The 26909-nt window shown below is 43.8% G+C and overlaps 1 protein-coding gene across 1 annotated transcript in view; it reads right to left on the bottom strand.

The window, feature by feature from the left end:
- The window catches only part of LOC136687449 (receptor tyrosine-protein kinase erbB-4-like), a 166910-nt gene that overhangs the window by 5044 nt on the left and 134957 nt on the right, over window positions 1-26909 (bottom strand). Inside the window, 14 exon segments of the mRNA XM_066661855.1 lie at window positions 188-358; window positions 605-702; window positions 1560-1706; window positions 2183-2258; window positions 2930-3085; window positions 18025-18210; window positions 19829-19927; window positions 20399-20521; window positions 21143-21275; window positions 23443-23487; window positions 25206-25282; window positions 25284-25361; window positions 25690-25783; window positions 26697-26829. Coding sequence (XP_066517952.1) covers window positions 188-358; window positions 605-702; window positions 1560-1706; window positions 2183-2258; window positions 2930-3085; window positions 18025-18210; window positions 19829-19927; window positions 20399-20521; window positions 21143-21275; window positions 23443-23487; window positions 25206-25282; window positions 25284-25361; window positions 25690-25783; window positions 26697-26829 — 1616 coding nt within the window.

Below are 26909 nucleotides of genomic sequence, written 5' to 3'. Positions count from 1 at the left end.
CAGTGTATGAGTGTACTAAAGTATACTCATACATAAATAATAACTGTTTATGCTTACAAATATGTAATAACTATATGTAATAAGTATATAATAATTATGTAATAAAGCATCTGAAAAATGCACATTTGTTTTCTTAAAAAAATAAATAAATAAAAAAATAAAACTAGTCATGGGATCCAGTTCTTACCCGATTAGAGTCCAGATGAGGCCTGGGCGGGTAGGAAGATGCAGAAGAGTTAAAAGTTTGGGGTACGAGGTACTCTTCTGCATCCATCAGGTCGCCCAGGTCATCCTCGTCCAGAAGACTCTGGAAGAATTTGCTGTGGTTGGGACTGGGCAGCTTCATACAGTCATCCCCCTGAGACAAACACCATCTAGTTACTCTTCTCAGAGAAGACAGACACACTCTAAATTGACAGCTACAATGGTCACAAACATTAGTATTTGACCTCATGAATGGAGGCTGAATGCCATCAAATCCTTACAGCAATGTTCTTTGTTACAATAAAGAGAGAGCAAACTCACAGTTAGAGAGCAATGTGTTAACATTTCAGATAAATCACTGGACCATCCGGTGTCCACATGTGATGAACATCTTACTCACCTGGATGACCAGGTACCTCTGGGGATCTCTGGCCATTCTGCAGAACTCAGCCGCCAGCTCCTTGAACCTGGGCCTGCTGTCTGCATCAATCATCCAACCTGGAGGATGGCAACAAAGCTGTGAATAAATACCGGAACCATCACTAGACGTGCACTCTTTAGTCCACCCTTGGTCTACATACTTTGCTAGCCCTGTTCTTTAAAGCTCAGGGAGCCCACTGATGTGTCTGATCCACCAGCACCAGCGCAACACACACAAACACACCAGCACCACTTGATTTTTTTAAGAAGAAGCTGAAATTTAACTAACAGAGTAAATAGAGAAAAACAGATGGAAGATGATAACCAGTCAAGTTCCGCTTTATAAACATGTCATTAAGTATTATAAGCATGTAATGAAGCACAATCTGAGAGTGCCATTCTGCAGGAGACTCTAGATCAGACGCAATTGCTTCGCCGACCTCCGCGGTCAGAGCTCTGACCAAAATTACTAGGAACCTGACAGCACCACAGTCCAAACCACTGAGTCTGTGGCAGGCATTATCAGGCCTACACCTCCTCCCACTCACATGATCTCCATCTCCCTGCTGTTCATTTCCGCTCCGCGCTCACGCTCCCTCTCTTTATCTGAAAGAACGGCAATTACTCGCGCAATCAAATGCATTCCATCTCTATCAATATTTCACTGTGTGGTTATTAACTCCACAGCGGCTCCAATCACAAACAACTGCGTTCAGTTCAGATGTAATTAGAATTAATGCGTCTAATCTCTGGCTCTTTTCAAGTGCTTTCTGATTGGCCCATGTTTGGCTTCAGCTTCGCCTTTTGGGGGCAAGATCACAGCTGACCCTTTGGCTAATTCCAAACACTTCTATTTCTGCCCTCTTTAGATAAAAAAGCAGAAAGAGCAGAGAAGTCATTTCCAGTTGGAAACAGACAGTCAGCGCTGGACTCACACTTGACCATAACCATGTAGACGTCGATGGTGCAGATCGGAGGCTGAGGCAGACGTTCCCCTTTCTCCAGGATGTCCGGAATCTCCCGGGTGGGGATCCCATCGTACGGCTTCCCTCCAAATGTCATCAGCTCCCAGATGGTCACTCCTGGAGGAATGGATGGAGGAAATTAATGTCTCGCTTTGCTTGGACAATGTCCAATGCTGAGTATCAAGATACTGCGGAGACCTGGAGACTGTGAGAACTATTTTAAACACATGTAGTCATAAAAAAAACTTTACAAAAATCTATATATTTATTTAAGCAATTTATGTAGCATTTAGAATCAGAATCACAGCCACTGTGCTGAAGAATTTGTTCTCTACATTTAACCCAATCCATGCAGTGAAACAGAATAGCCCCCAGGGAGCAATTGGGGGTTAAGTGCCTTGCTCAAGATCTTCTGGTACACGCCCAGTTCCCTCACCACCAGGCCACGGCTGCCCCAGTGTATATATATTTGAGTTACAAATCTATTGATGTAGGACAGCAGTGCTACACGAGGACAAGCTACAGATGCAGTACATATACAATATTGATGTCTGTCAAGTGCAAAGACATATATTATTTTTTTTTTTCTGTACCATAACTCCAGACGTCGCTCTGGTGGGTGAACTTCCGATAATGAATGCATTCCAGTGCCATCCATTTGATGGGCATCTGCAGGAGAGTGAAGAGGAAAGGGAACCAAAATGGCATCTTAAATTAATATTTTGCCAGAAAAAATTAAGTTTGAGGTATTTACTCAATAGCCACTTTATTGGGAACACCTCAACCTCATAGAAGTAGTAGTAAATTCAGATCTTGAAGCACCTCTAGGGGGCAGCACCTCTGTTTGATTGCCATATAGTCAGTGGTGATTGATGGTGGCTAGAGCTCACACAGTTCCTCGACTTCAGCGGGGAAATTCAAGTATGCAGTCAAATCTTAGCTAGTGAAATATATTATTTTTTAAATTTAAGATTAAAGTGAATGAACAAATTTTCATATATAGCATTGAGCTGAACATGAGGAAGTCCACTTTATCCCCTGCACACTGTTATTACACAGGCACACTCTTAAATGACATGCAGAATGTGGCGTGGCCCAGATTAGCACACTAACCTCCCTGAAAAAGATATCATCTAGAAGGCAGCACTCATTGTGTTGCAGTAAGAGCACATGTGTACAAAACAATTATGTTGATAAATTAATACTTTGTCTTGAATTTGCCTTGTTTTAGTTGAATGTTGGTTTTCTATACAATTATATTTTTGACTGTAATATATTGATGATATCATATATATCATTGAACATATAGTCTAATCGTCCAGTTATCAAATCCTTCTGACCTTGCCTCCATCTGCGTTATACTCCTTCTCGTCTGCATCCAGGAGGCGAGCCAGGCCAAAGTCCGTGATCTTGATGTGGTTGGGGGATTTGACCAGAACATTGCGGGCGGCCAGGTCCCTGTGGACGAGTCGTCTCTCCTCCAAGTACATCATCCCCTGGAAAAGAGTGAGGCAAATGAACGAATGGAAAGAAGTCTTTTTCCCTCGATTCCTCACCCTTCCTTCCCAACCTTATCCACACACATCTGAGGGAGTGCATCAGGGGTCTATATTAGGGCCTGTCATATTAGATTCTGTCCCAGGAGATGAGCTGCAAATCTGTCGGACACCTAATCAGACAGTGATGACACGTCCTCACACCAATGTCCTTCTTGCTCCTGTCTAAGCTCTGCAGGTTCTGACCGGTCCAAAATGATGACTTATGACCATAGGATAGTCGTACGTTAGCAGGCTGCAGTAACGAGGCATATGTAGGTATGTTGGTACATGCAAATTTATATGGTGTTGTTGCCAGCATTGTGTCTTTAAGAACTTATGGTTACAAATCCTGAAAGTGCATAATAAACATGCTTTTGCAGCTGTTGCACTGTTATAACTATGTAATATCCATAAAAAACATGTAATAACAATGTTGTATGCTCACAAAAATAGCAAGTTTCTTGTCATCATGTCACGTCAACCTGCTAGCCAATCAGATAACAACCACATCATCTGTTATTACATGCTTATAACATGATTATTTCACTGTAATTACAAGAAAATTAAACAACCACTGCTTTCAAGCCTGAGGAAAAGTCCTGGGAAGATATTTATTTATCTGTTTTTTTTTTATGCATTTGGCAGAACTCCTCTTTTATTAGCATGAGAAATGTAGTGCTGTCAATTTTCGAGGCGATTAAACTCCGTGAACATGGACGCCCTGCCAACACGTTAATGCTAATTATTTACATCAGTGAACAAAGCTGGGAACTGGGGTCTGCTGAGGATGTCTCATTTAGTAATCCATCGTTAAGTGAGTCTTTTAAATCTAAGAAAGCAAACAAACAAACAAATAAATAAAAACAAATAACATTGGCTGTGTTCACAGAGAGACAGAAGGGTTTTGGGAAAGAGGATGATGGGTAAATATATTTTTCAGTGTCTGCTTCATAGCAGTTAATTCTCAGTTAATCAGCGCCTAATAATTTGTCAATGCAAGCATATTGTTATAAATGTGTTATTATAAATGTGTTATTATGTGCCCTGACTTTTTCACCCCTGTTTTTCAATGCTCAGGACCCACCGATGCCCACAGCGGAGCAGGTAGGCTATAGTTACTGATGTGGTGGTAGTGGTGTGTTAGTGTGTATTGCACTGATACAAGTGGATCAGGCACAGTAGTGCTGCTGTAAATTTGAAACCAATCAGTGTCTGGACTGAGAACAGCCCCTTCACCTACAGTGTCTTTTGGGCAGGGTCCTGTGTCCTGAGATTGAAAACTCCAGCATCCGCTGCTGTGCCTGATCCACAACTGTAGAGCTACAGGGTGTTCCTGCGGACAGTGGAGTCGAGAGTACGGACAGTGGGTGCGGAAACATGTGTGGACACATCCTCATGCACTGAGCAATGATAGACCACAGAGGTGTCCGAGGAAATGCATCTCCTTTCCGGCGAGTGAGCGTTACTCATCTGAAAGGGATTCATGGCTGCGTCAGGCTCTGAAATTTATGAGCATGGGTAAGAGGCGGACAAAAGCCGAGCGGAGCAGAGTGTGTCTAAGTACATTCAGTACTAAACCTTTCAAATGAATGAGCGCATGAATCGATTTGAACAGGCCTCCTGCATGGATTCATCCATCATCTCACCACTTTTTACAGCATTTAACCAGTCATTTTATGACTCTGGGAAATATACAAGCATCAGCCTGAGGTGCAGAGGCACATTCTGTATTTCTTTAAGTCTTTTTGGGGCACTTCTTTAGCTCCGTATTTCACCTGTTCCATGAGGCATTGGGTTCAAGGGGGGAACAGTGAACAAAGGGAACAAAGTCAAAAACATGCTTTTTCCTGCATTGTTTCAGTCTTAGAATTTGGGAAATAATATTAATCCTTGAATATTAATTCTGCCTTAACATTGTAGGACACGATTTATTTACTAATGTCTCTCTCTTAGCTTATTGTCATGTAATTACACATTAATTTGTGTGTAATTAAATAATAATACAGTGTTTTATAACCATGAATACACATAAGAATGTTTACATTATAAGCATGTTTATAAGCATGTTTATAAACATGTTTACATTAGTGAAATAGAGCAGGGTATCACATTCATGTTGTTATTACACATGTAATTAATGCATAACTACACAGTTATTAGATATGCATAGGCTGTGTATAACAAATGAAATAAAAATGCAGCTGTAAACAAAAGTAAAAACTACTGACAAACATTTAAAGCTGCTTTGGCTGCGTCACATTCACAGCGCATGGAGCAGGCTTTAGCCGCAGTTCTGCACTCGGTTCACACTCTGCTGGCCTTCGCTGAAATTTGGCAGTGGAAGCCCGTCCACTGTGGAGCCGCAGGCTATAATCCGTGTGCTCCATACGTGATGAGACGGATAAAAGACCCGCAAACCTGCATCAAAAGCCACTGAAACCAATTAGCATAGCAGGCCTTTCATATTCTGGTCCAACGCGTGGCTCTGAGGGTTGGCACTGGTCACATCCCAGACTCCGGAGTGCAGAAGCACAGCTTTCTGTCCAGATTTTGCTGAGCTTTTGGGTGTGAAAATATTTGGACGCTATGTCCAGCTTGTATAGTGTGTATAGGAGAGTGAGACATGAAAAGGGACACTCTGGAGCAGCTGCACATGAGCATAAACTTACATTCCCTGGTCTATAGCTGTATCTGCATTCTCTCCAGCCTGTAGATTTAAGGAACTTGTTCAAAGGATTGTTGCTAAAAGTTGCCTAAAGAGACGTCCACTGTCGTAATACAGTAGAGTCAACAGATGGTTCCTGATGGCGGTCAGCTTTGGTGCCAAAGGCTGGAAGTGAACGCCCACGGTTTCAGCCTTGAACACAGCCCTGTAGACAGCGACCGCTCTGAAGGACTGCTCTATAGGCTACGTCCCAATCACATTCTTTTGATTCTGACCAAAGGACGTTAAAAAGCCTTTAGAGTCTGGGTTCCATTCAGAATTTCCTTCCTGTTGTTTTCTGTGACTTTTTGTTTCCTACTGCAGCACTCAGAGCTGAATTCTTTGGCCAGAGCCTGTTTTAATTCCAGTTTCTGAGTTTTAAAGAAGCTTGCTTCAAACAGGTATCAAGGACAAATCTGTACTGTACATGGTAGGACTCTTAACCCTAAACTCTTAACCCTAAACCCTAACCCCTAAACACTAAACCCCAAATGCTAACCCCTAAATACTAAACCCTATACACTAAACCCTAAATGTTAACCCTGAAACACAAAACCCTATCCACTATCCCCAAGACACAAACCCCTAAACCCAAACCCCCTCTTAATCCAAAGCCTTAATCCCTAAACCCTGAGTCCAACTCCTTAACCTTCCTCTTGTGTTAGGGTCAATTTCAACCCAGGTATAATTTTAAAGAAAACAAAACCAAGTGCCAAGTCTGGACTCATAAACACACTATACACCAACAGCCTACAGCCAGCTCCTCCTACAACCACTCAAGCTTCAATTAAGGGCTTCTATCTTTGTCAGTTTCACAAAACAAGGAAAGACAGACATGTCCAGACACGTAAGGCCCAGTGAGTTTAGAGTTGGAGTTTTGTAGCATGTACATCTCCAGTTTATATTCTGCAACAATGGACAATTAAAAGCAATCATTTCATGGATAAGCAAGAATAACAAGGTTAACAAGAAGTAAGAAACAAATTGGTTGATAATTAATATTTTTAGGGGGTCTTATGGCTGATTTACATAAGAGATGCTAACAGAAAGCTAACACAAGAGGAAGGTAAAACCCTAACCCTAAACTCAACACTAGGCATCTTGCAAACCCTAAATCACTAAATGCCAGGTTAGCTTCCCACTGCTCCAGGTGTGTGTGTGTGTGTGTTATTTCCTTTTCTCAGTGTGGGGTTTCTTCTCTCCAGCTCCACGTCCTTTCAGACCCACAGTGTTCAACTGCTCCTCTCACAGTGGATGAATAGACACATACCTTTGAAAGTTTTACATGCTGTTTGTACATATTTATTGGGGCTGAGTTAAGTCTGTCCCGGGGTCGTATCTGTCACACTCCAGCAGTGGAGAGGAGAGTCATGAAATTCCCTCCTAAGGGCAAGTGCATGGCTGAATAATCTGGGAGTCATTATTAGTGTTTGGTCGGCTGCTCACTTATGCCACTCACGTCCAGGCGTACGTTAATGAATGAATAACCCTGTGACCAATAAAGGCATATAAATGCAAATAAACCCCCCTCCAACAGTAAGCTATAGGACAGGAACAGTTGCAGGAGGAATATAAAATGCTGAATGGCCAACATGCAAAGCAGGCTGGGACCTGGCATCCATGTCGAGGGATATTCCATCCTCGGCCTCATGGGATTCTGGGTAAGTCTGGTCATATTACCACACACAGTAATGTAATTAAACGGCAGGACGCCAAAGAGAGCCAGCGATTGTGAGTTAACTCTAATTTATTAATGCACAGGACCCCAACAGGACACCCTCTCCACAGAGCAGGTGTGATGTGGTGGTGGATCATTCTCAGCGCTGCAGTGACACTAACGTGGTGGTGGTGTGTTAGTGTGTGTTGTGCTGAAGGACAGGGGGAAAACGGGCTAACAAGGTATGCAGAGCAACAGACAGACTACAATCTGTAACTGTAGAACTACATAGAACAACTCTAGGGTAAGTTTGAGATTGGAATTTGACTCTAATATGATTCCAGACGAGAGACGACCTCATGTCCTTGGGTCTTTTACTTTATAATATCCTCCTCAGATCATAATGTAGCACCTGGCCTTTCCTGGGTGTTTAAGAAATTCCTCTGGCATCACCACTGCCATCTAGAACCAGTGTGAGGGAAAAGTTTTGGAAGCTGAGAACTCGTATAGGGATTGGTTGTGTAATCTGACATTTCTCAGAGTCTTGAGTAGCTGGTGTTGACCAGTGTTTAGACCCCAGTGCTGAAACACACAGTCCGTAAATCACTCTTTGGGTCAGAACCGACCTCACATCAGAACCCTCTGAAATGTTAGAGCCCTGCCAATAACACACTGCCTCCTGCAGCATTTACACGGATAAATGACAGCAGTCATGGGGATCACTGGGATCACTGGGATTATTTGGTGTAGGTTTAAATGGAGAAACTTTCACACAACTGCAGTTACATGCAATAAATTTAACTGCAGTTGCACTATGTACAGTGTCCTGCAAATCACCTGCAACTTATTATAAATTACAACAATGCTACTTAACTCTCTACTGAACTCTACTAGTGTCTATTAGTCTCTACTGGACTCTACCTAAAACTACCGGACCCTACTGGACTCTACCGAACTCTGGTGGACTCTACTTTACACTACCAAACACTACTGGTCTATACTGGACTCTACTGATCTCTACTGAACTATACTGGACTCTTCTGGACTCTCCTAATCTCTACTGAACACTACTGGACTCTACTGGACTCGACCGAACACTACTGAACTCTACTGGACTCTAGCAAAAACTACTGAACTCTACTGGACTCTACTGGATTCTACTGGAAACTACTGGACTCTACCGAACACTACTGAATTCTACTGGACTCTACTGGATTCTACTGGACTCTACTGGACTCTACCGAACACTACTGGACTCTACTGGACTCTAGCGAACATTACTGGACTCTACTGGACTCTACTGGATTCTACTGGACTCTACTGGACTCTATTGGACTCTACTGGACTCTACCGAACTCTGGTGGACTCTACTTTACACTACCAAACACTACTGATCTATACTGGACTCTACTGATCTCTACTGAACTATACTGGACTCTTCTGGACTCTCCTAATCTCTACTGAACACTACTGGACTCTACTGGACTCGACCGAACACTACTGAACTCTACTGGACTCTAGCAAAAACTACTGAACTCTACTGGACTCTACTGGATTCTACTGGAAACTACTGGACTCTACCGAACACTACTGAATTCTACTGGACTCTACTGGATTCTACTGGACTCTACTGGACTCTACTGGACTCTACCGAACACTACTGGACTCTACTGGGCTCTAGCGAACATTACTGGACTCTACTGGACTCTACTGGATTCTACTGGACTCTACTGGACTCTACTGGACTCTACTGGACTCTAACAAACATTACTGGACTCTACCAAACACTACTGGACTCTAGCGGACTATACTGAAAACTACTGGACTCTACTGAGCACTATTGGCCTCTATTGGACTCGACCAAACACTACCGGACTCTACTGGACTCTACTGATCCCTACTGGACTCTACTGAACTCTACTGAACCCTACTGGACTCTACTGGACTCGATCAAACACTACTGGACTCTACCGGACTATACTAGACTCTAATGAACCCTACTGGACTCTACTGAACTCTACTGAACCATACTGGACGCTACCGGACTCGATCGAACACCCCTGGATTCTACTGGTCCTTGGTTGTTTTTCCACTCCCACAGCTCCCCTACAAAATGTATTGGGTGTTGTTAGGGCAAATGCATGTCAATGGGCCTAGATGTAAATAATGTTTAGGTATATTTAAAACCATAGGTTTTAAAGATTTTAAAGTTTCAAGAAGTCATTCTCTGTGATTTTATGCTAAAAACGTATTTATCAAAGTCCCAACATTAACTCCAACAGCCTCTGAGTGAAACTGTAAGCTTTAATGAAGGGTTTAGTAACCTCCTGAACACTCTGCTCTTCGGCAGAAGAGAACAGAATGCTCGTACGGATGACACGCGCGGATAAAGATGCAAATTAAAACCAGAAATGCCATTAATTTCCATGTTTCGTCTCTGGTAATGGCTGCTATTGCACTGACACTAGTGCTGACATGGCTGGGAGTCTTTGTTCTCATTATACGCCGCAATTATCCACAAATTAGGCCTGATGGCAACGATCCTGACACCGGCTCCCAGCCCCCTTCTTCGATTGTAGAGCTGTGACCAGAGCTTCACAGTCTCCCTCTATGAGAACACCACTCACAATAATAACTGCTCAGAGAGATGATCCCAATCTGCTGTAAACGATCTGTAAACATGTAAAAATAAATCCCACAAAGACGCAGATCTCATTTTAGATAACGAGCGGCAAGTAACTCAAAACAAATGACCGCACAAGAAAACAATTTCCACATTTCTGTGTCTGCTCATAGTCGTTGGTATTCTAACCGGCTACGGAGCGTAGAGCTGTCACTCAATCCTGTGATGAATTATGAACATGTCCAATGAGCGTTGGCTTTCATATTTATTTTTAACAAACTTGAATTATTTCATTTAAGCCACTTTTCTCCCATTAGACACTTTAATATAAATATATATATATATATATATATATATATATATATATATATATAAATCAATAAATAACAGAGATAACCCTTTAACTCATACCCCTCAACCCCCCACCCTCCCAGAACCAACATAGCCATTGCATTAGGGTGTTTCTGAGAGCTGGTATGCACTAAAACCATCCCCATCATATAAACAGCACTTTCATTTTTAAAGAGGAGGAAAAACAGGAAATGTAACTCACTCTTGGGTCAATCCTGCTGGGTCTGAAAGGACATGGATTTGAAGGGAGCCAGCACAATGAGCACAGAGAAAAGGACATAGACACTCTAAAGGATGGGTAATAACTTATGGCCACTGGGGGCACTATTTCAGCATCATGTTTCTATTATCATACACTGTATACATATTAGCTGTGACTTTAAGGTCAACTATATAGAAATGTACACAGAGAAAAATGAACCCAATTGTAATTTAGTATCAGAGGTTACTGGAGGTCAAATGTGAGGCCCAAAAAGAGCTCAAATAAATGAATAAATAAAACTAAAAAAAAAAAAAAAAAAAAAACATCTGCATAAGCAAGTGCCTTAGAGTCTTTTTTTTCCTTCATCCTGCTCTCGTCCGTCTTCAAATGCAAACACGGCTAAATGATTCATGAGCACGAGCCCCTGCAGCGGTGCCGGGAAAAAAACACTGGCAGCCGTTTGAATTGGGACGCCTCACTCTAATCTTCCTCCCTGATACCTCAGCTCTTTTTACTCTGGCACCAAATACCAAGAGGTGATTGGTCCAATCACAATCCAACCCCAACCCCCACCCCCCAATGTATCCCAGCCTCCTGCTCCAAAAAAACCCCAAAAACAATCCTGGCCTCATGAATCTGAAAATGCCCCTGATTCCAACAGGTAATTGGATGGTTTGGGGGCTTATGTACTTAATGCCCACTTCTCACGCTTTCAATTTCATCACAGGCCCAAGAGCTTATCGGACTTGGGCTGAGAGACTGTTGGAGGGGTGACTGAGACCTGGAGGAAGATAGAACAGACACTGATACTACACTCTGTGTCCCAGTGTTTGACCACTGTTTCAATAGAAAGAATACCTTTTAGGGCTTTGGAATCATCGTGGTTTCACCAAAAAATTATGCCATAGGTTTACTATAGTGGATCAGACACAGCAGTGCTGCTGGAATCCTGTGTCCACTGATGGAGGACTAGAGGATGGCGATACACACTGTGCAGCGATTGTCTCTGACTTTACATCTACAAAGTTGGCCAACGATTAGTCAGAGTGTCTCACAGAGTGGACAGAGAGTGGACACATGGTTTGAAAACTCCAGGAGTCACTGCTGTGCCTGATCCACTCACACCAGCACAAGACACACTAACACACTGCTGCCACATCAGGGGATACCTATTTGGATGTGCTGCTGGAGTAGCTGCACATGAGCCTGTTATTGTTATGCCCAAAGCATCTCCATCCAAGCAAGTCCAGATCCACATCCAAGCAACCACGTCTGTAGATTCATAGTAATAACACAGTAATAACATAGTATCTATGACCTTTCCTCAAGCTATACTTAACCCATCATCCGTGAGCATATCCAATCATTATCCATTCAGTCAGTGCACGTGAATCCACCATCAGCACGGTGACTCAAATTAGAACCAGAGCCACCGCACAGATGTTCCATCCCCTGGAACCTTCTGGGTTATTCAAATGAGGAGTCTGAGCCGTCCTGGAGCAGCCTGGGAAACATCAACAGCATTACCTATTCAACAGTGCAAAGCGGAAAGAGGTCACTGGCATCTAAGGCTGCACTAATGAGGCCAAAAAGAGAGGCGTTCACTCAGCGAGAAGCAGAGAGATAACACGGAGGTGCTCTACGCCTCGGTGGATCGGTTCTTCGCCGATGAACGCGGCCTCTCTCTTGAGAACTGGGCGTGATGAGATGACGAGAACAAGTTGCCTTAATTACGACCAGGGAAGCACAGAGATGGTGGTGTTTTCTTCATCAGAGTGTGGCCAAAGCTTTAAACAATCTGTGGAGACCCCATCTTTGGGGCTGCACTTTGAGGATTACCCCATAGAAAAGCATTGACCAAATGAGTCTAAGCCTAAGGCTTGGGTTAAAGAGATACACAGGTCTCCAACATTGAGGTATGGAGCAGTGGGACTCTTCTCTGGTGGAGGACCACCCAGAACCTTTGGGATGATCAAGATCTTCCAGAAACCATGGACTTCATAAGTACCTGGTGGTTTTTGACAAGGTTGCAGTGTTATGGGCTTGTGAGAGTTGTTGGGATGTACAGGGATGTAGCACTCCTAGGAGGGTCTAATCAGACTGGATGTTGGGTTTTGCTGGATCTCTGAAGGCTGGAGCGGACAGCTTCATTCAGAGCTCTGTTTTACAAGTGGACAGGCCCTGGATTGAGTCCAAGAGGCTCTGGGCATTCAATACAGTGTCAGATCAGATGCCAGAGCGGACTCTGTAAATGCTTCCACTGTAGGCAACTTCATACAGAGGACGGGTCAACAGTGAACAAATAAGAAGAAGAAGAAGAAGAAGAACAAGAAGATGAACAAGAAGAAGAAGAAGATGAACAAGAAGAAGAAGAAGAAGAACAAGAAGAAGAGTAAACAGTGACCAACTTCTTTCTGTTCGCAGTGGCAGCATATTTTGATTTAGTAATGGTCCTAGTCCTTTGACTAAAATGTGTATTAGTTTTAGGATTTTTATTCGTTTAATTATTTTTCATTTTTCATCTAGTTATTTTTTTAAATGCTACTTTTTGCAATGAATTTTAAAGGTATTATTTCATAATAATTTTTCATGAACAATATCTTAAAACACGTTAACGTCCAAAATTATGGACCTAATTTGACCCCATTTTCATCAACATTTTAACTTCAAAGTCATAGAGAAGGTGCTGCAAACCGAGCCTGAGTCGACTCCAAGAGATTAGACTCTATGAATCACGAACACGAGTGACTCCCAGACACTTGAATTTTCTGTTCTTTAGCAGTCGACACCCCTTCAAGATTTCGTATGGCCGCTCTCGTCTCCCTGACAACTGCAAACAGATGGAGCATTTTCCTGTTTTGATTTTCTTGTGATTTTTTACTGTTTTTAAATCAGAAATGTTGTTTAATAACATTGTTATAAATCAAACAATGTTGAGACTCCCATTAGTATAAGCTCCTTCTTACCACTAGAGTTATTATCCCACTATCAACGGTGGCCCACTGTCTTTGGGTAAAGAGCAGCATGACCGGGGCACACTCCACCAGCAGGTTTGTGTCACTAGAAGGTGTAGACATGGGGCTTTTGTGTGGGAGAGTGGGGGCAGCGTCACTGAATCCACAACTCTGCATTGTGTTGGACATTTGATTAATGGACATCATTAAGCCAATGCCCAAACCTCTTTGTGATGAAGAGCCTGTGACTACCTTTCGCTCCCTGATGATCAATCCCCCCCCGGGCAGGTGACCTGATGATGTCACAGTTCATGATATAAGTTAACGGAAGGTGTACATCGAAATTGTTAACAAAAACCACAACAAAACCTATATTTCAGAAAGAAAACTAGATGAGAAATAAGTAGAAATAATAATTTGATCACGAGAACTTTGACAAAAATATTTTTACACTTTTCACCAATGAAAATAAACTAAAGACAAGCAGTTATTTCTGATTAGAAAACAAAAACAGGAAAATGCTCTGTGTCGATGATTCATAGAGTCAAATCTTTTGGAGTCGACTCGGTTTGCGATGCCTTTTTGGCGGCTTTGAAAATGTTAAATAAATATCAAATATGTTTGAAAAAATGTAGTTTTGGATGTTAATGTGTTCCTTAGGGCTTCTTCTTCTTCTTCTAGTGATAGACACCATGCAATATGGTATCAGCTAGTTTCATCTCTTACAAATCAACCAATCACATTCTAAACACAGCTATACATTGGAACACTTTGATGAGGACTTGATGGCATTCAGCCACCAAACCTTTAGTGAGAGCCAGAGGCTGGCGTTGAAGAACTGGCTCTGTATCCCCAAAGGCACTAGGACTGCTCTCAAAACATTGGATTTTGACCCATTCCTTAAAAGAACTGAGTAACAGTCCGATGCTGAAGGTTTTACACCCCTCTGGTCGACTCTGGTTGGCTTTAAGCACAGTGACTTTCATGTGCGTCTCCTCCAGAGGGCACCACCTCACTCTGATTAAACATCACTAGACAGGAGTTCTGTATCTGCTTTTGAAACTTGTGGCAGAGTGTTGTTTTATTGAATGTGTTTGGGGACCAGACTGTATGCTCTTTGTTTTTGTCCACCTACAAGTAAACGTCTCATTAGCTGAGTATTGCACAAGACACTTTCCCTTGTGTGCATCCATCATCCATCTACACACACACACACAGCCAGAGGGGGAAAGGAGGAAAAAGCCCAGGTTTGTGGTTGTTGCAGTGTTTTCTAAGGTCTTTGGCGCTGAGCTGTTTCCCCCAGAGAAACAGCTCCACTGTTTTAATCACTGAGCTTCTGAGCTCCTGGAGACTTGGCCACTGCTGTGACCTGGACAAAAAGAACACTAGCAAGTGTCATGGCACTATGTATCAGATTTAAAGCCAAGATGGCTGCTCCCTCGTGGTCCACTTTATGTGTTTGCTGTTGTTTGCTTGTCAAGTTTGCTGTTGAACACATAGATGCATCTGTCCGTAGCTTATCTGTCATATCCTCACTCTTTCAACAGATCAACAACATCCTGTGAATGTACAGCAATATAGTTGACTAAATCATAGGTGTTTCCAGTAAAGTGGCCACTGAGTGGAAGTGCAATGTAGGTGTTTCCAAAAAACTGGCCTCTGAGTGGAAGGTGTTTCCAATAAACTGGCCACTGAGTGGAAGTGCAATGTAATTGTTTCCAATAAAGTGACCACTGAGTGGAGGTGCAATGTCGGAGTTTCCAATAAAGTGGCCACTAAGTAAAAGGTGTTTCCAATAAAGTGACCACTGAGTTGAAGGCGTTTCCAATAAAGTGGCCACTGAGTTGAAGGTGTTTCCAATAAAGTGGCCACTGAGTTGAAGGTGTTTCCAATAAAGTGGCCACTGAGTGAAAGTTGTTTCCAATAAAGTGGCCACTGAGTGAAAGTTGTTTCCAATAAAGTGACCACTGAGTTGAAGGCGTTTCCAATAAAGTGGCCACTGAGTTGAAGGTGTTTCCAATAAAGTGGCCACTGAGTTGAAGGTGTTTCCAATAAAGTGGCCACTGAGTTGAAGGTGTTTCCAATAAAGTGGCCACTGAGTTGAAGGTGTTTCCAATAAAGTGGCCACTGAGTTGAAGGTGTTTCCAATAAAGTGGCCACTGAGTGAAAGTTGTTTCCAATAAAGTGACCACTGAGTTGAAGGCGTTTCCAATAAAGTGGCCACTGAGTTGAAGGTGTTTCCAATAAAGTGGCCACTGAGTTGAAGGTGTTTCCAATAAAGTGGCCACTGAGTGAAAGTTGTTTCCAATAAAGTGGTCACTGAGTTGAAGGTGTTTCCAATAAAGTGGCCACTGAGTTGAAGGTGTTTCCAATAAAGTGGCCACTGTGTAAAAGGTGTTTCCATAAACTGGCCACTGAATGGAAGAAGAAGGTGTTTCCAATGAAGCGTCCACTGAAAGAGTCAGACTCGCCAGGCGCTGCCTCTGAGCTCGGTGGCTGTAAACAAGGCTCCGCTGCCCGACAACAGCCACCGCAGGAGGAGCTCTCCTCCATAGCCCCGGCTCTAATTCCCCCAGCTGCTCCTGGCTCATGTTCCAGGGGCCGGAGCGTGACGGAGCAAGAGCTTTGGAAATCCACGTGCATGGCGTGTGGTGGGACAAGCGTGGGCTCCGTATCGCAGTGGGTTGAAGAGCCCCAGGACTCCGTGGGGGGTTCTGTGATGGACCAGTTAAAGGGTGGACCCTGGTTTGGGAGCAAAACTGAGCAAAACCTGTAAACAATGTCCACTAGCCTTCGTCCAGCTGTTACTGCTCATGAGCCTTGATTGAAGGACTATGAAGGAGTGGCTTTTGTGGCACTCAGGGTTTTTCTGCTGGAGGACAGTGTGTGTGTGTGTGTGTGTGTGTGTGGTGGTGGGGGGGGGGGGGGTCTCTTGAAGACCACCACAATGAACATCAATGGTGTGTGGTCTGTACATCTGGGAATAAGGAAATGTCTCTAATAAAAGAGAAGTAGTTATGATTTTAATGTTACTACAACACACTAATAACAGTACTACTAACAGGAAATCACACCTGTGTGTTAACAACATGTACTGTTATTAATTTGTAACTATACAGTTATTAGAGCTATGACCTTTTACATTCATTCATTCATCTCCTGTAACCACTTCATCCTGACCAGGCATCAAGAGCCAATCAAAGCGCAGGACCACACACAGTCACTCAAACATTCGCCCAGTCACTCACACACTCACCCAGTCACTCACACACTCATCCAGTCACTCACCCAGTCAATCACACAGTCACCCAGTCACTCAAACACTCACTCAGTCACTCACACACTCACCCAGTCACTCACACAGTCACCCAGTCACTCAAACACTCACTCAGTCACCCACACACTCACCCAGTCACTCACACAGTCACCCAGTCACTCCAACACTCGCTCAGTCACTCAAACATTCACCCAGTCACTCACACACTCATCCAGTCACTCACCCAGTTACTCACCCAGTCACCCAGTCACTCAAACACTCGCTCAGTCACTCACACACTCACCCAGTCACTCACACACTCACCCAGTCATGCACACACTCACCCAGTCACTCACCCAGTAATGCACACACTCACCCAGTCACTCAAACACTCGCTCAGTCACTCACACACTCACCCAGTCACTCACACACTCACCCAGTCATGCACACACTCACCCAGTCACTCACCCAGTAATGCACACACTCACCCAGTCACTCAAACACTCGCTCAGTCACTCACACACTCACCCAGTCACTCACACACTCACCCAGTCACTCACACACTCACACACTCACCCAGTCATGCACACACTCACCCAGTCACTCACACACTCACCCAGTCATGCACACACTAACCCAATCACTCAAACACTCACCCAGTCACTCACACACTCACACAGTCACTCACACACTCACCCAGTCACACACACACACTCATAGTCACTCACACACTCGCCCAGTCACTCACACACTCACCCAGTCACTCAAACACTCGCCCAGTCACTCACACACTCATCCAGTCACTCACCCAGTCACTCACACACTCATCCAGTCACTCACAGTCACATAGTCACTCACACACTCACCCTGTCACTCAAACACTCGCCCAGTCACTCACACACTCATCCAGTCACTCACACACTCATCCAGTCACTCACAGTCACACAGTCACTCACACAGTCACTCACCCAGTCACTCACACACTCATCCAGTCACTCACCCAGTCACTCACACATTCACTCAAGGTCCTGAAGGGTTTAAGTCCCAGATCAAGCAGGAGATCCACATTGTGACATCACAGTCCCTGGGAAGACATTAAGACGGTAAAAAAGACGGTAAAAGTGTCCACCTGATGTCCCCTGTCCCTTACCTTCGCGATCTGGACACACCAGTTGAGCAGGAGCTGTGACCCGATGTTGTCCTTGTGCTCGTGGACGTAGTCCAGCAGACAGCCGTGGGGCATGAGCTGGGTCACCAGCTGGAGGGTGGGGCTCAGACAGACCCCCAGCAGGCGCACCAGGTGAGGGTGCTCCATGCTGGCCATGATCAGCGCCTCCTGGTGGACAGCAGGGGAAATGCATGTCAAGGTCTCAGACAAACAAACAGTTCCTAAAGAACTCAAATCAAAGGTCACAGAGGAGTGGTTTATAACAATACAAGACCACCCTTGGTACACGAGACCCCTTACACCAACACCTGTGGAAGGAGACCTGAGGTCACACCTGAGTCGGCCTCATCATGTGGAGTACAGTGTGTTCTGAGAAGCGTATTTATGATTGTAATGTTATGAGAAAGTAATAACACTAAAATAACAGTGTTACCTACAGATTATTATCAGAGAGAGAGAGAGAGAGAGAGAGAGAGAGAGAGAGAGAGAGAGAGAGAGAGAGAGAGAGAGAGAGATTAATGTTCTCTTAGGAGCAAAGTGCCCAAAGAACATAGGGGCTTTTAGTGCTGTGAGCGAGATGAGTAAAGAGCCCCCTGTGGAGAGGGGGAGAGAGGCGAGAGGGTGGGCTACAAAACACATGTCATCCCACTTCCCAGAGAAAACATTACACAGAGAGAGAGAGAGAGAGAGAGAGAGAGAGAGAGAAAGAGAGAGAGAGAGAGAGAGAATGAGTGACAGGAGTGAGAGAATCACTGAAGAGGGAGAAAATTAAGAGTAAAAGAATAGAGAATAAGAGAGAAAAAGAAAGAGAACACACACACAGAGAGAGAGAGAGAGAGAGAGAGAGAGAGAGAGAGAGAGAGAGAGAGAGAGAGAGAGAGAGAGAGTTGCTCTTTCTCGGTTCGGTGTTCCCTTGCTGCTCGGTAGAGGTGACCACCACAATTAGTGAGACTGACCTCACCTCATACCACTGTGTGTGTTCTTGTGTGTGTGTGTGTGTGTGTGTGTGTGTGTGTGTGTGTGTGTGTGTGAGTGAGAGAGAGAGAGAGCGAGAGTGTGAGACAATTTCTGAGACATAAACATAAAACTAATTGTAAGTAAATTCAAAAATCAACACAATGCATGTTAATAAGAAGATATTATCAGGTTATAACATGTTATAACTCTTGTATAACATGTCTGTATGTAATTTCTGTATAATTTATAACATCCACTAAACTGCGTTACTATTTCTTATGCATTGACGCCACTTATGAAGTCTCCGCCTAAAGAATAACCGAGAAGAGAAACAACCCGTTGTTATAACATAGTAACAATCACTTTATTAAGGTGCTATTATGAAACCTGGGTTAAAAGGACAGGTTTATTCAATGGAGAGCAGTTGAAAGTAAATTACAGAGCCCTCTTCTCTTCACGGAGGTGAGCGCAGTTTAAAAACACCACAAAATGAGGGCAGCAGAGGTCGCTATTTTTCAATGCAGCTGACCTTGCTCTATCTTTAAGATGCTGAGAGATCAGAGGACAAGGTCTGCCTCATTGTCCCTCACCTCTAGACACATCTGGAGGGAAAAGTGTGTGTTATGCTGGAGTGTTTACATTTATTGCACTTGGCAGACGTCTGGTAGCATCACGGCCACACGGCTCCAGGGTCGCAGAGTCGTGGGTGTAATCCTTGTATCCTAGTCTGTGGGCACTGTCTGTGTGTGTGTGTGTGTGTGTGTGTGAGAGTGAGTGAGCGAGTGAATGACTGAGTGAATGACTGAGTGAATGAAGCAATGCCACTCACGTCCATAAACTCCACATTGGCTTTGGGCCCTGTTGTTTCATTCAGGATCTTGATGGCCACTGGGATCTTCACACTCTCCCCCTCGGGAACCCAGATTCCCTGAAAGAACCGAGATGACCGAGGTTTACAACAACGTGGAACCGGTTCAGTCCCCCTTGGTGAACATGATTAGAAACTGTTTGACACATTTGCACCAACATAAGCTGGTTCCAGAGCCAGTGTAGACTGTTCAGCAGGAACCGTGATGGCATCTGTGGGTGAATCAGGATAAAGAAGCTCCAGAAAGAGCTCAGAACCTCAAATAAAGCGCTGTAAACAGTGGATAAACCATGACTCCATCCTGACTCTACCCATTTATTTCTGGCTCTGGAGCTGAATTCAGACACAGCCCCACTTCAGCCAAGTGTCCCAACAGTACCCCCCCACACACACACACATTGACAATGTGCACCTCCTCCAGTGCTGGAAGTATAGAGACATATAAACCATGGGACAATGGCGCCGACACCCGACCAGCCGGCGCAGAAAGCAGTGACCAGGAGGAGACACCAATAAGGACATAATGTGTACCTTGTAGACAGTCCCGAAGGCTCCTGTCCCCAGGATCTTGACCCTCTTGAGCTCTGTCTCCTTCAGGATCCGGAGCTGAGCCTGATTGGGCGCCGTCCCACTCGGAGTTAGAGGCTCCACCAGCTGGTCAAACAGAGGATTGCAAATGAGTGGTCATGATTTACAGCTCTTATACTGTAGCCAGATATGGAGAAGAGCTGGAACCTGTGGGAACCCCATTCCAAGAGTGAAATAATTTGAGCTGGAATGAGGTTCTGACTCAATTCCTGAAAATGTCACATTACCAAAGTGAGTGTGAAATGAAGCGAGTCTCGAATCCACCTCTGTTCAATCAGAGCTCGTTCAGCCAATGACAAGCCACCCTTCAGTTACCATAGTAACGGCTAACCCTGATTCTAACCCTGACCTCTAACCCTGACCCTAACTCTTACTACATGTCCTCATTTTTAAAATATAACGACATACTCTACGAGGACATGATTGTTGTCTCCACAGTGTAATAAATACATGGACCACACATCTACACACACTCACACATCTGACTGATCATAAGTCCCTGAACATGGAGGCAGGCCTAGTCTTAGACAGCTGTCAATAAACACTTGCTTTTAGGCTCCGCCTCCACTCACTGTCCAGGCCTTTGGGGGCGTGGCAAGAGTTGGGGAGGTGCTTAACGCTGCCAATTCTCACTCTAGTACCGGACAGCAGAACCCGGTTCCACCTGAGATCAAAGTATGTCCTCACCTCTGTCTCCAGGAAGCGGCGGAGGGCTCGTTTCTTCCTGATGCTCTTGCGCCGGACATAAATAGCAAAGCCCAGTGCCACGATGACGGCCACAAACATTCCCCCGATCACTCCGGCCGCAATCAGAGGGGTCCTGCAGGACACAGGAGACAACATCGTGAGTGTCCGCTTTCTCTGACTATCACTATTACTGACGTTCACCAAACAAATACCCCAAAAACAGCAGTTATTGATGCAAAAGTCACATTTCACTTTATAGATCAGTAATAAGTGGGTAATATCATAATAATAACATAGTTACAACTTGTGTTTACGAAACAATACATGTTAAGCATCCTGTGAGCAAGTCTACTGACCTGTGATTGGGCTGTTAACCCTTTCATTTCATAACTAACAAGAAGAACTACAAAACCGATTCATTATCATATTATTAATATATTATTACACACTTATAATAAAACTCTCAAGAAAAGTACTACCAATTTGTGTATACTCATCCACCTCACGTCTATAAAATGCCAAGGTCTTCTGTATTCTGAGGAGCGCTCAAACTCTCCGTGTGAAAACTGGGCCTTGTCTACCATCAAACACTGACAATAAACATTGAGAGCTCAAGGCTTTGTTTGGAGTTAAAAAAAAAAATGATATAAAAATATATTCCAGACATAACCATAGGTTTGTTCCCTGTCATAATTTTAGCTCTGAGGGCATTATCATTTTTGAAGCAGTTCTTTGTGTTCTTATTGTTATCATTAACTATTCTTTATATTCTCATACTCATTACATGCTTATTACATATAAATTACTTGTAATAAATATAGGGTCAGTTTTAATAATGAATAATCTTAATATTTAATAGAAGTAACTTTCATTAGTAAAAAGGCTTTTATTATAGATATCATTCATTGACATTGTGTTACCATAATAATTAATTCATTGCAAGTAATTACATTGTTTTTGCACATTTTATTACACTGTTATTACAGACACTATGTACAGAGTGACCTCAAATCATAAACATACAGGCTACACTGTACAAAACTAACTTAATCTCTAGTCCAATGGACGCAAACAATGACATTGTGTTGTTAATGCATTGTTAATGTGTAATTACATAGTTATTAGCAACAGTAGACCAGTTTAGTCTGTTAATAGCTATAAAAGCTCTGTGTGAAACCTGGCAGAGCTCTTTCCAGTGTTTCTGGACAGTTCATCAGAACTGGAATCTGAATAAGTTCCCCGTAGAGAGAGAGAGAGAGATAATAAACACTCCGTAAGCACAGCTGGGGTCAGGTCCGGGGTGAATCGGTGGCATTTGGCCGATCGATACTCCGCAGCCCAGATGAAGATGAAATTTACTGAAGGATGGAATAATGAGATTCAGGGGACCATACAGAATTTCTAAAATGCAGTGGCATGAAACAGACGTGTTACGCCCCTTTAAGGTGTGTAATGTTAATTCAGTGGGTTTAGATTTTTATTTGGTCGTTATTATAAGGATTTTAAAGCGGAGGCTCATATTTTTAATCATTTTAAGGTTTTCCAAACTGGTATAATGTGATTTATCGGGACCTGGGTTAATGACTTCTGCTTTAGCTTCATTTTCATTAACAATAATGACCTAAAAATTCTATTACGAGCAACATTTGTGAATATTTTGCAACATTTGGAAGCTGGAGACTGGACAATAATGACAACGTTGCTCAGAAGGCTGCTAGTGGAAAACGAGTAGAGCTCAGAGCGCTTGGAGGAGAACCCTAACTCCCAAATCTGAAACATCGGCTCATAGATGCTCAGGCTATAGCTTCTTGTTGAGTGATGATGGGTAAAATGTCCAGAGAAGTTGTACCTCAGCATTAAACCCAGCTGTGGGACTAAACACACACACACACACACACATGTTGGTTCTGCTATACACCAAAAGGCACTGAAAATACAACAGTATTCCAACATGAGATACTCCTATCATTGTGAGGACATCTGGTCCTCACATACATATAAAAACACCCCCCACCCCCCACACACAAACACATACACACTAGGGGTAGGGAGTAGATGCAGCTGCCCCAGCAGAAGAGCAAGCAACCTCTGGACAACAGGGTCAAGACTCCAGGAGTAGAGCCTGGGAGCATGGGGCGCAAGGCAGGGAATCACCCAGGACACGGTGCTAGTCCATCACCACACATCATCTGACCCACAATATTGACACAACAAGCATTGTCTCCCATGGAGCTGAGCGTGAAAGCATGTAAGTGACGTCTATTGAACCATGCAATGGTACTGACCAATCACAGTCTTACCTGTCCAGCATCCCAACGCAGTCCTGGATACGAGGTCCTATACACCTGAAACAGACCCAAGAACTTAGTAATAGCTGATTGGATGAACATTATTTGAATGGTCGTAAAAGGAGTTTGAAATCTAGCATCTAGTATCTGAAATGGCACCCTATCCACTATTCCGCAGTTCATTCACTATATAGTGCACAAATATAGGGAAATGTATAAAGGAGGGTAGTGATCTCAGACACAAACTTAAGTGGGTTTTTACTAAACAACGCAGTGGATTATGGGTGTCCACTTTCTACTACTTCTTGTGGTGCATTGTGGGATTGTTTGAGTGCATTAAAAGCACTAGCATAAAATGGCGTACCCACAAAATAGTGCACTAAATAATGAATAAGGCACTGTTTCAGACACAGTAGGTCAGGAGGTCTCAGAGCAACACTAGGTAAGATTCAGTATTGTTGCTCCTGGACTCCCCCTACAGTTGCAGTGTGTGGATATTCTTTACAATACTGTACTAGGAACAAACGAGATGGTTTTCTACCAATTTCCACAGTTACATAGTGCAGTTTCTGAGTGCTGAGCATGGATAAGCAAAGACGCTCTTCATATGAAACTTAAATGACATCACAAACCTTAGATTACTAAAGTGTGATATAAGATGTTAACCTACCCACCTACACAACTCTCCCACTCCCATCCCCTCACCCAGTGCCACATATGGTCACTCTAAGACTTGAAGCGCTGTTAAAAGCTCATTGGAAAAATTGTCAAACAACACAAGACTTGTCCCTGATTCCTATCTCTGTCCCTGAGAGACTGAGGACATTTACCCAGAGTGCATTTGAACAGAGCAAATTAAAGCGTGCGGCAGGGAATTAAATGCCTCTCAGCTGGACGCCGGACAGTCACGCCCCACTCTGGTGCGCTCTAATTGCCCATTAGCTCACAATTAAACTCATGGCATGCAGCCCTATCTTCGGGAATGAGATTCCCAGACTTGTGCTGATCCTTGGATCTGTCCGAGGTGCTGGAAAATGTGCTGGACATTCCCGACATTCCCATTAGAGGTGTTCTGGAAATCTGAAAATCATCTAATCTCACGAGGACATCCTTTAAACTGTCGGGAAATGTGCAGCTCATTTCTGTTACAAATGTGGGGAGCTTTAGAGGAATTCTGCTTTGTTTGTTTGTTTGTGCATTCATTCATTCATTCAGTCATGAATTTGTTAATACATCAAGTGTTTAATAAATTGATTAATTCAATAATGCATACATATTTTCATTCATTCATCTGCTCATTTATTTGACATTCATTCATTCATTCATTCATTCATTCATTCATACATTCAGTCATTCATTCATTCAATTCACTCTACCCATCCATTCAGCAGGTCATTCATACATTCATTAGTTAATTTAATCATTCATTCATTCATTCATTCATTTGTTGATTGATTTATTTATTCATTTTTTCAATCAATCATTCTTTAAATAATAAGGACGTCCAAATCCTACCTAGAATCAAAGTTGGGGGGGGGGGGGGATTCAGTTGGGGTCAGTGGGGGGCAGTGGTAGGACAGGGGCCATGAGTGTGGTGGGGAGGGCTTTGATTCATGGACTAAAGTCAGATCAGGGAGGAACAGAAGGGGCAGAGTCATGTTGCTGGGTGAGGATTGATCTTTCTCTCTCTGGATTAGTCTGACTGATATCATACGACATGGCAAGTGGATATAAGTAACTACACTGTAATAAGTAACACACTCTCTCTCTCTTACCCCTGGGTGCAGTTGGGGTGGCAGGGGTGGCACTCGTTGTTGCTCTCTGCGTATTTAAAGATAAAGCTGGTGGCCCCCCTGAAGACCCTCAGGACATTTCTCCACACAGTTCGGACCGTCCTTCAGATGGAGACACTTAGTGCAGTGATCCGGACCCTGGAGAGAGAGAGAGAGAGAGAGAGAGAGAGAGAGAGAGAGAGAGAGAGAGAGAGAGAGAGAGAGAGAGAGAGAGAGAGAGAGAGAGAGAGAGAATGAGTGACAGGAGTGAGAGAATCACTGAAGAGGGAGAAAATTAAGAGTAAAAGAATAGAGAATAAGAGAGAAAAAGAAAGAGAACACACACACAGAGAGAGAGAGAGAGAGAGAGAGAGAGAGAGAGAGAGAGAGAAAGAGAGAGAGAGAGAGAGAGAGAGAGAGAGAGAGAGAGAGAGAGAGAGAGAGAGAGAGAGAGGAGGAGGGAAGAAGTAATGAAGTGGTCTCTCACCGGGCCGTGGCAGGTCAGGGTTTTATCTCCCGTCTTCTCACACTGACCGTCACACTCCACACACACAGAGCCATTAGCGAACTCCCGCACGTCTCTGAAACACACACACACACACACACACACACAGAAACGTCAGCTCTCTCAAGGAGAAAAGTGGTTCTAAACCCTAACACTGATCTCAAAAACAAACGAAGCTCCCCCTTGTGGAGACCCTCCAACCTGCTAAACATGTGCGAGTGAGTTAAGGAGCTCCAGCTCCAGATGCATCAACCCTGCTCTTTAAACTGAAGGAAGTCAGTACTTCCAGACACTGGCTGCTGATCTCTGGAGCTCCAGCTGGTGGAAGCCTGGGCAGGTCTCAGTGGACGTAAAAATAAAAAAAAAACACTAGAGCGACAAGAATTAGAGAAAACACATCACGCTCGCCTCCATTCATCAAACTCCTGACACTCCCCCGCAGCTACAGCCCATTGTCAGACAGTAAATTAAAATTTCCCCTCGCAGGGGACCCCTATTCACACCCGGAGCCGAGTCGAGGACTGCTTTTGTTTAATGAATACACTGTTACAAAGAAAAAAAAAAAAACACTTCCAATCCAAACGTGCCACTTCTTCAGGGTCCCACTGGAGCAACATGCTAATCTTCCCTTTGTCACACTCATATCTGCCCTTCCATTCCATTGGGGGCTGTGTGTTTAAACAGGAGCACTGTGTAGTCCATCTGTTGCTCTGCATACTTTGTTCACCCCCTTTCCCCCTGTTCCCAGTATCATTCTCAGTGCTGCAGTGACACTGACGTGGTGGTGGTGTGTTAGTGTGTGTTGTGCTGGTGAGAGTGGATCAGACACAGCAGTGACTCCTGGAGTTGTGAAAGCCCTCATTGTCGGTCACTGCCGGACAGAGAATACACCAATAAATGTGTCAGAATAAAGAGTGAACAGTGAGTGAGCACACACTGATGTGTGTGTGTGTGTGTGTGGGGGGGGGGGTTATTCCTGGAGGACTTACCCCTGGTAGAGGTTGCAGGATCTAACACAGGTTCTCCCTCGACTGTAGAACCTACAGGATAAACACTGATCCGGGCCAGGGCCCCAGCATCCGGCTTCAGAGCACAGCTTATCACACACCATCCGCTCATGAGCTGGAACACACACACACATACAGAATTTAAAGAGCTACACTTATCTGAAGTGCATCCTTTCCTACTTTTTACTTCTAACA

Source organism: Hoplias malabaricus, chromosome 2 (genome assembly GCF_029633855.1).
Source record: "Hoplias malabaricus isolate fHopMal1 chromosome 2, fHopMal1.hap1, whole genome shotgun sequence".
Lineage (NCBI taxonomy): Eukaryota > Metazoa > Chordata > Actinopteri > Characiformes > Erythrinidae > Hoplias > Hoplias malabaricus.
This window is presented reverse-complemented; position numbering and strand designations above follow the sequence as displayed.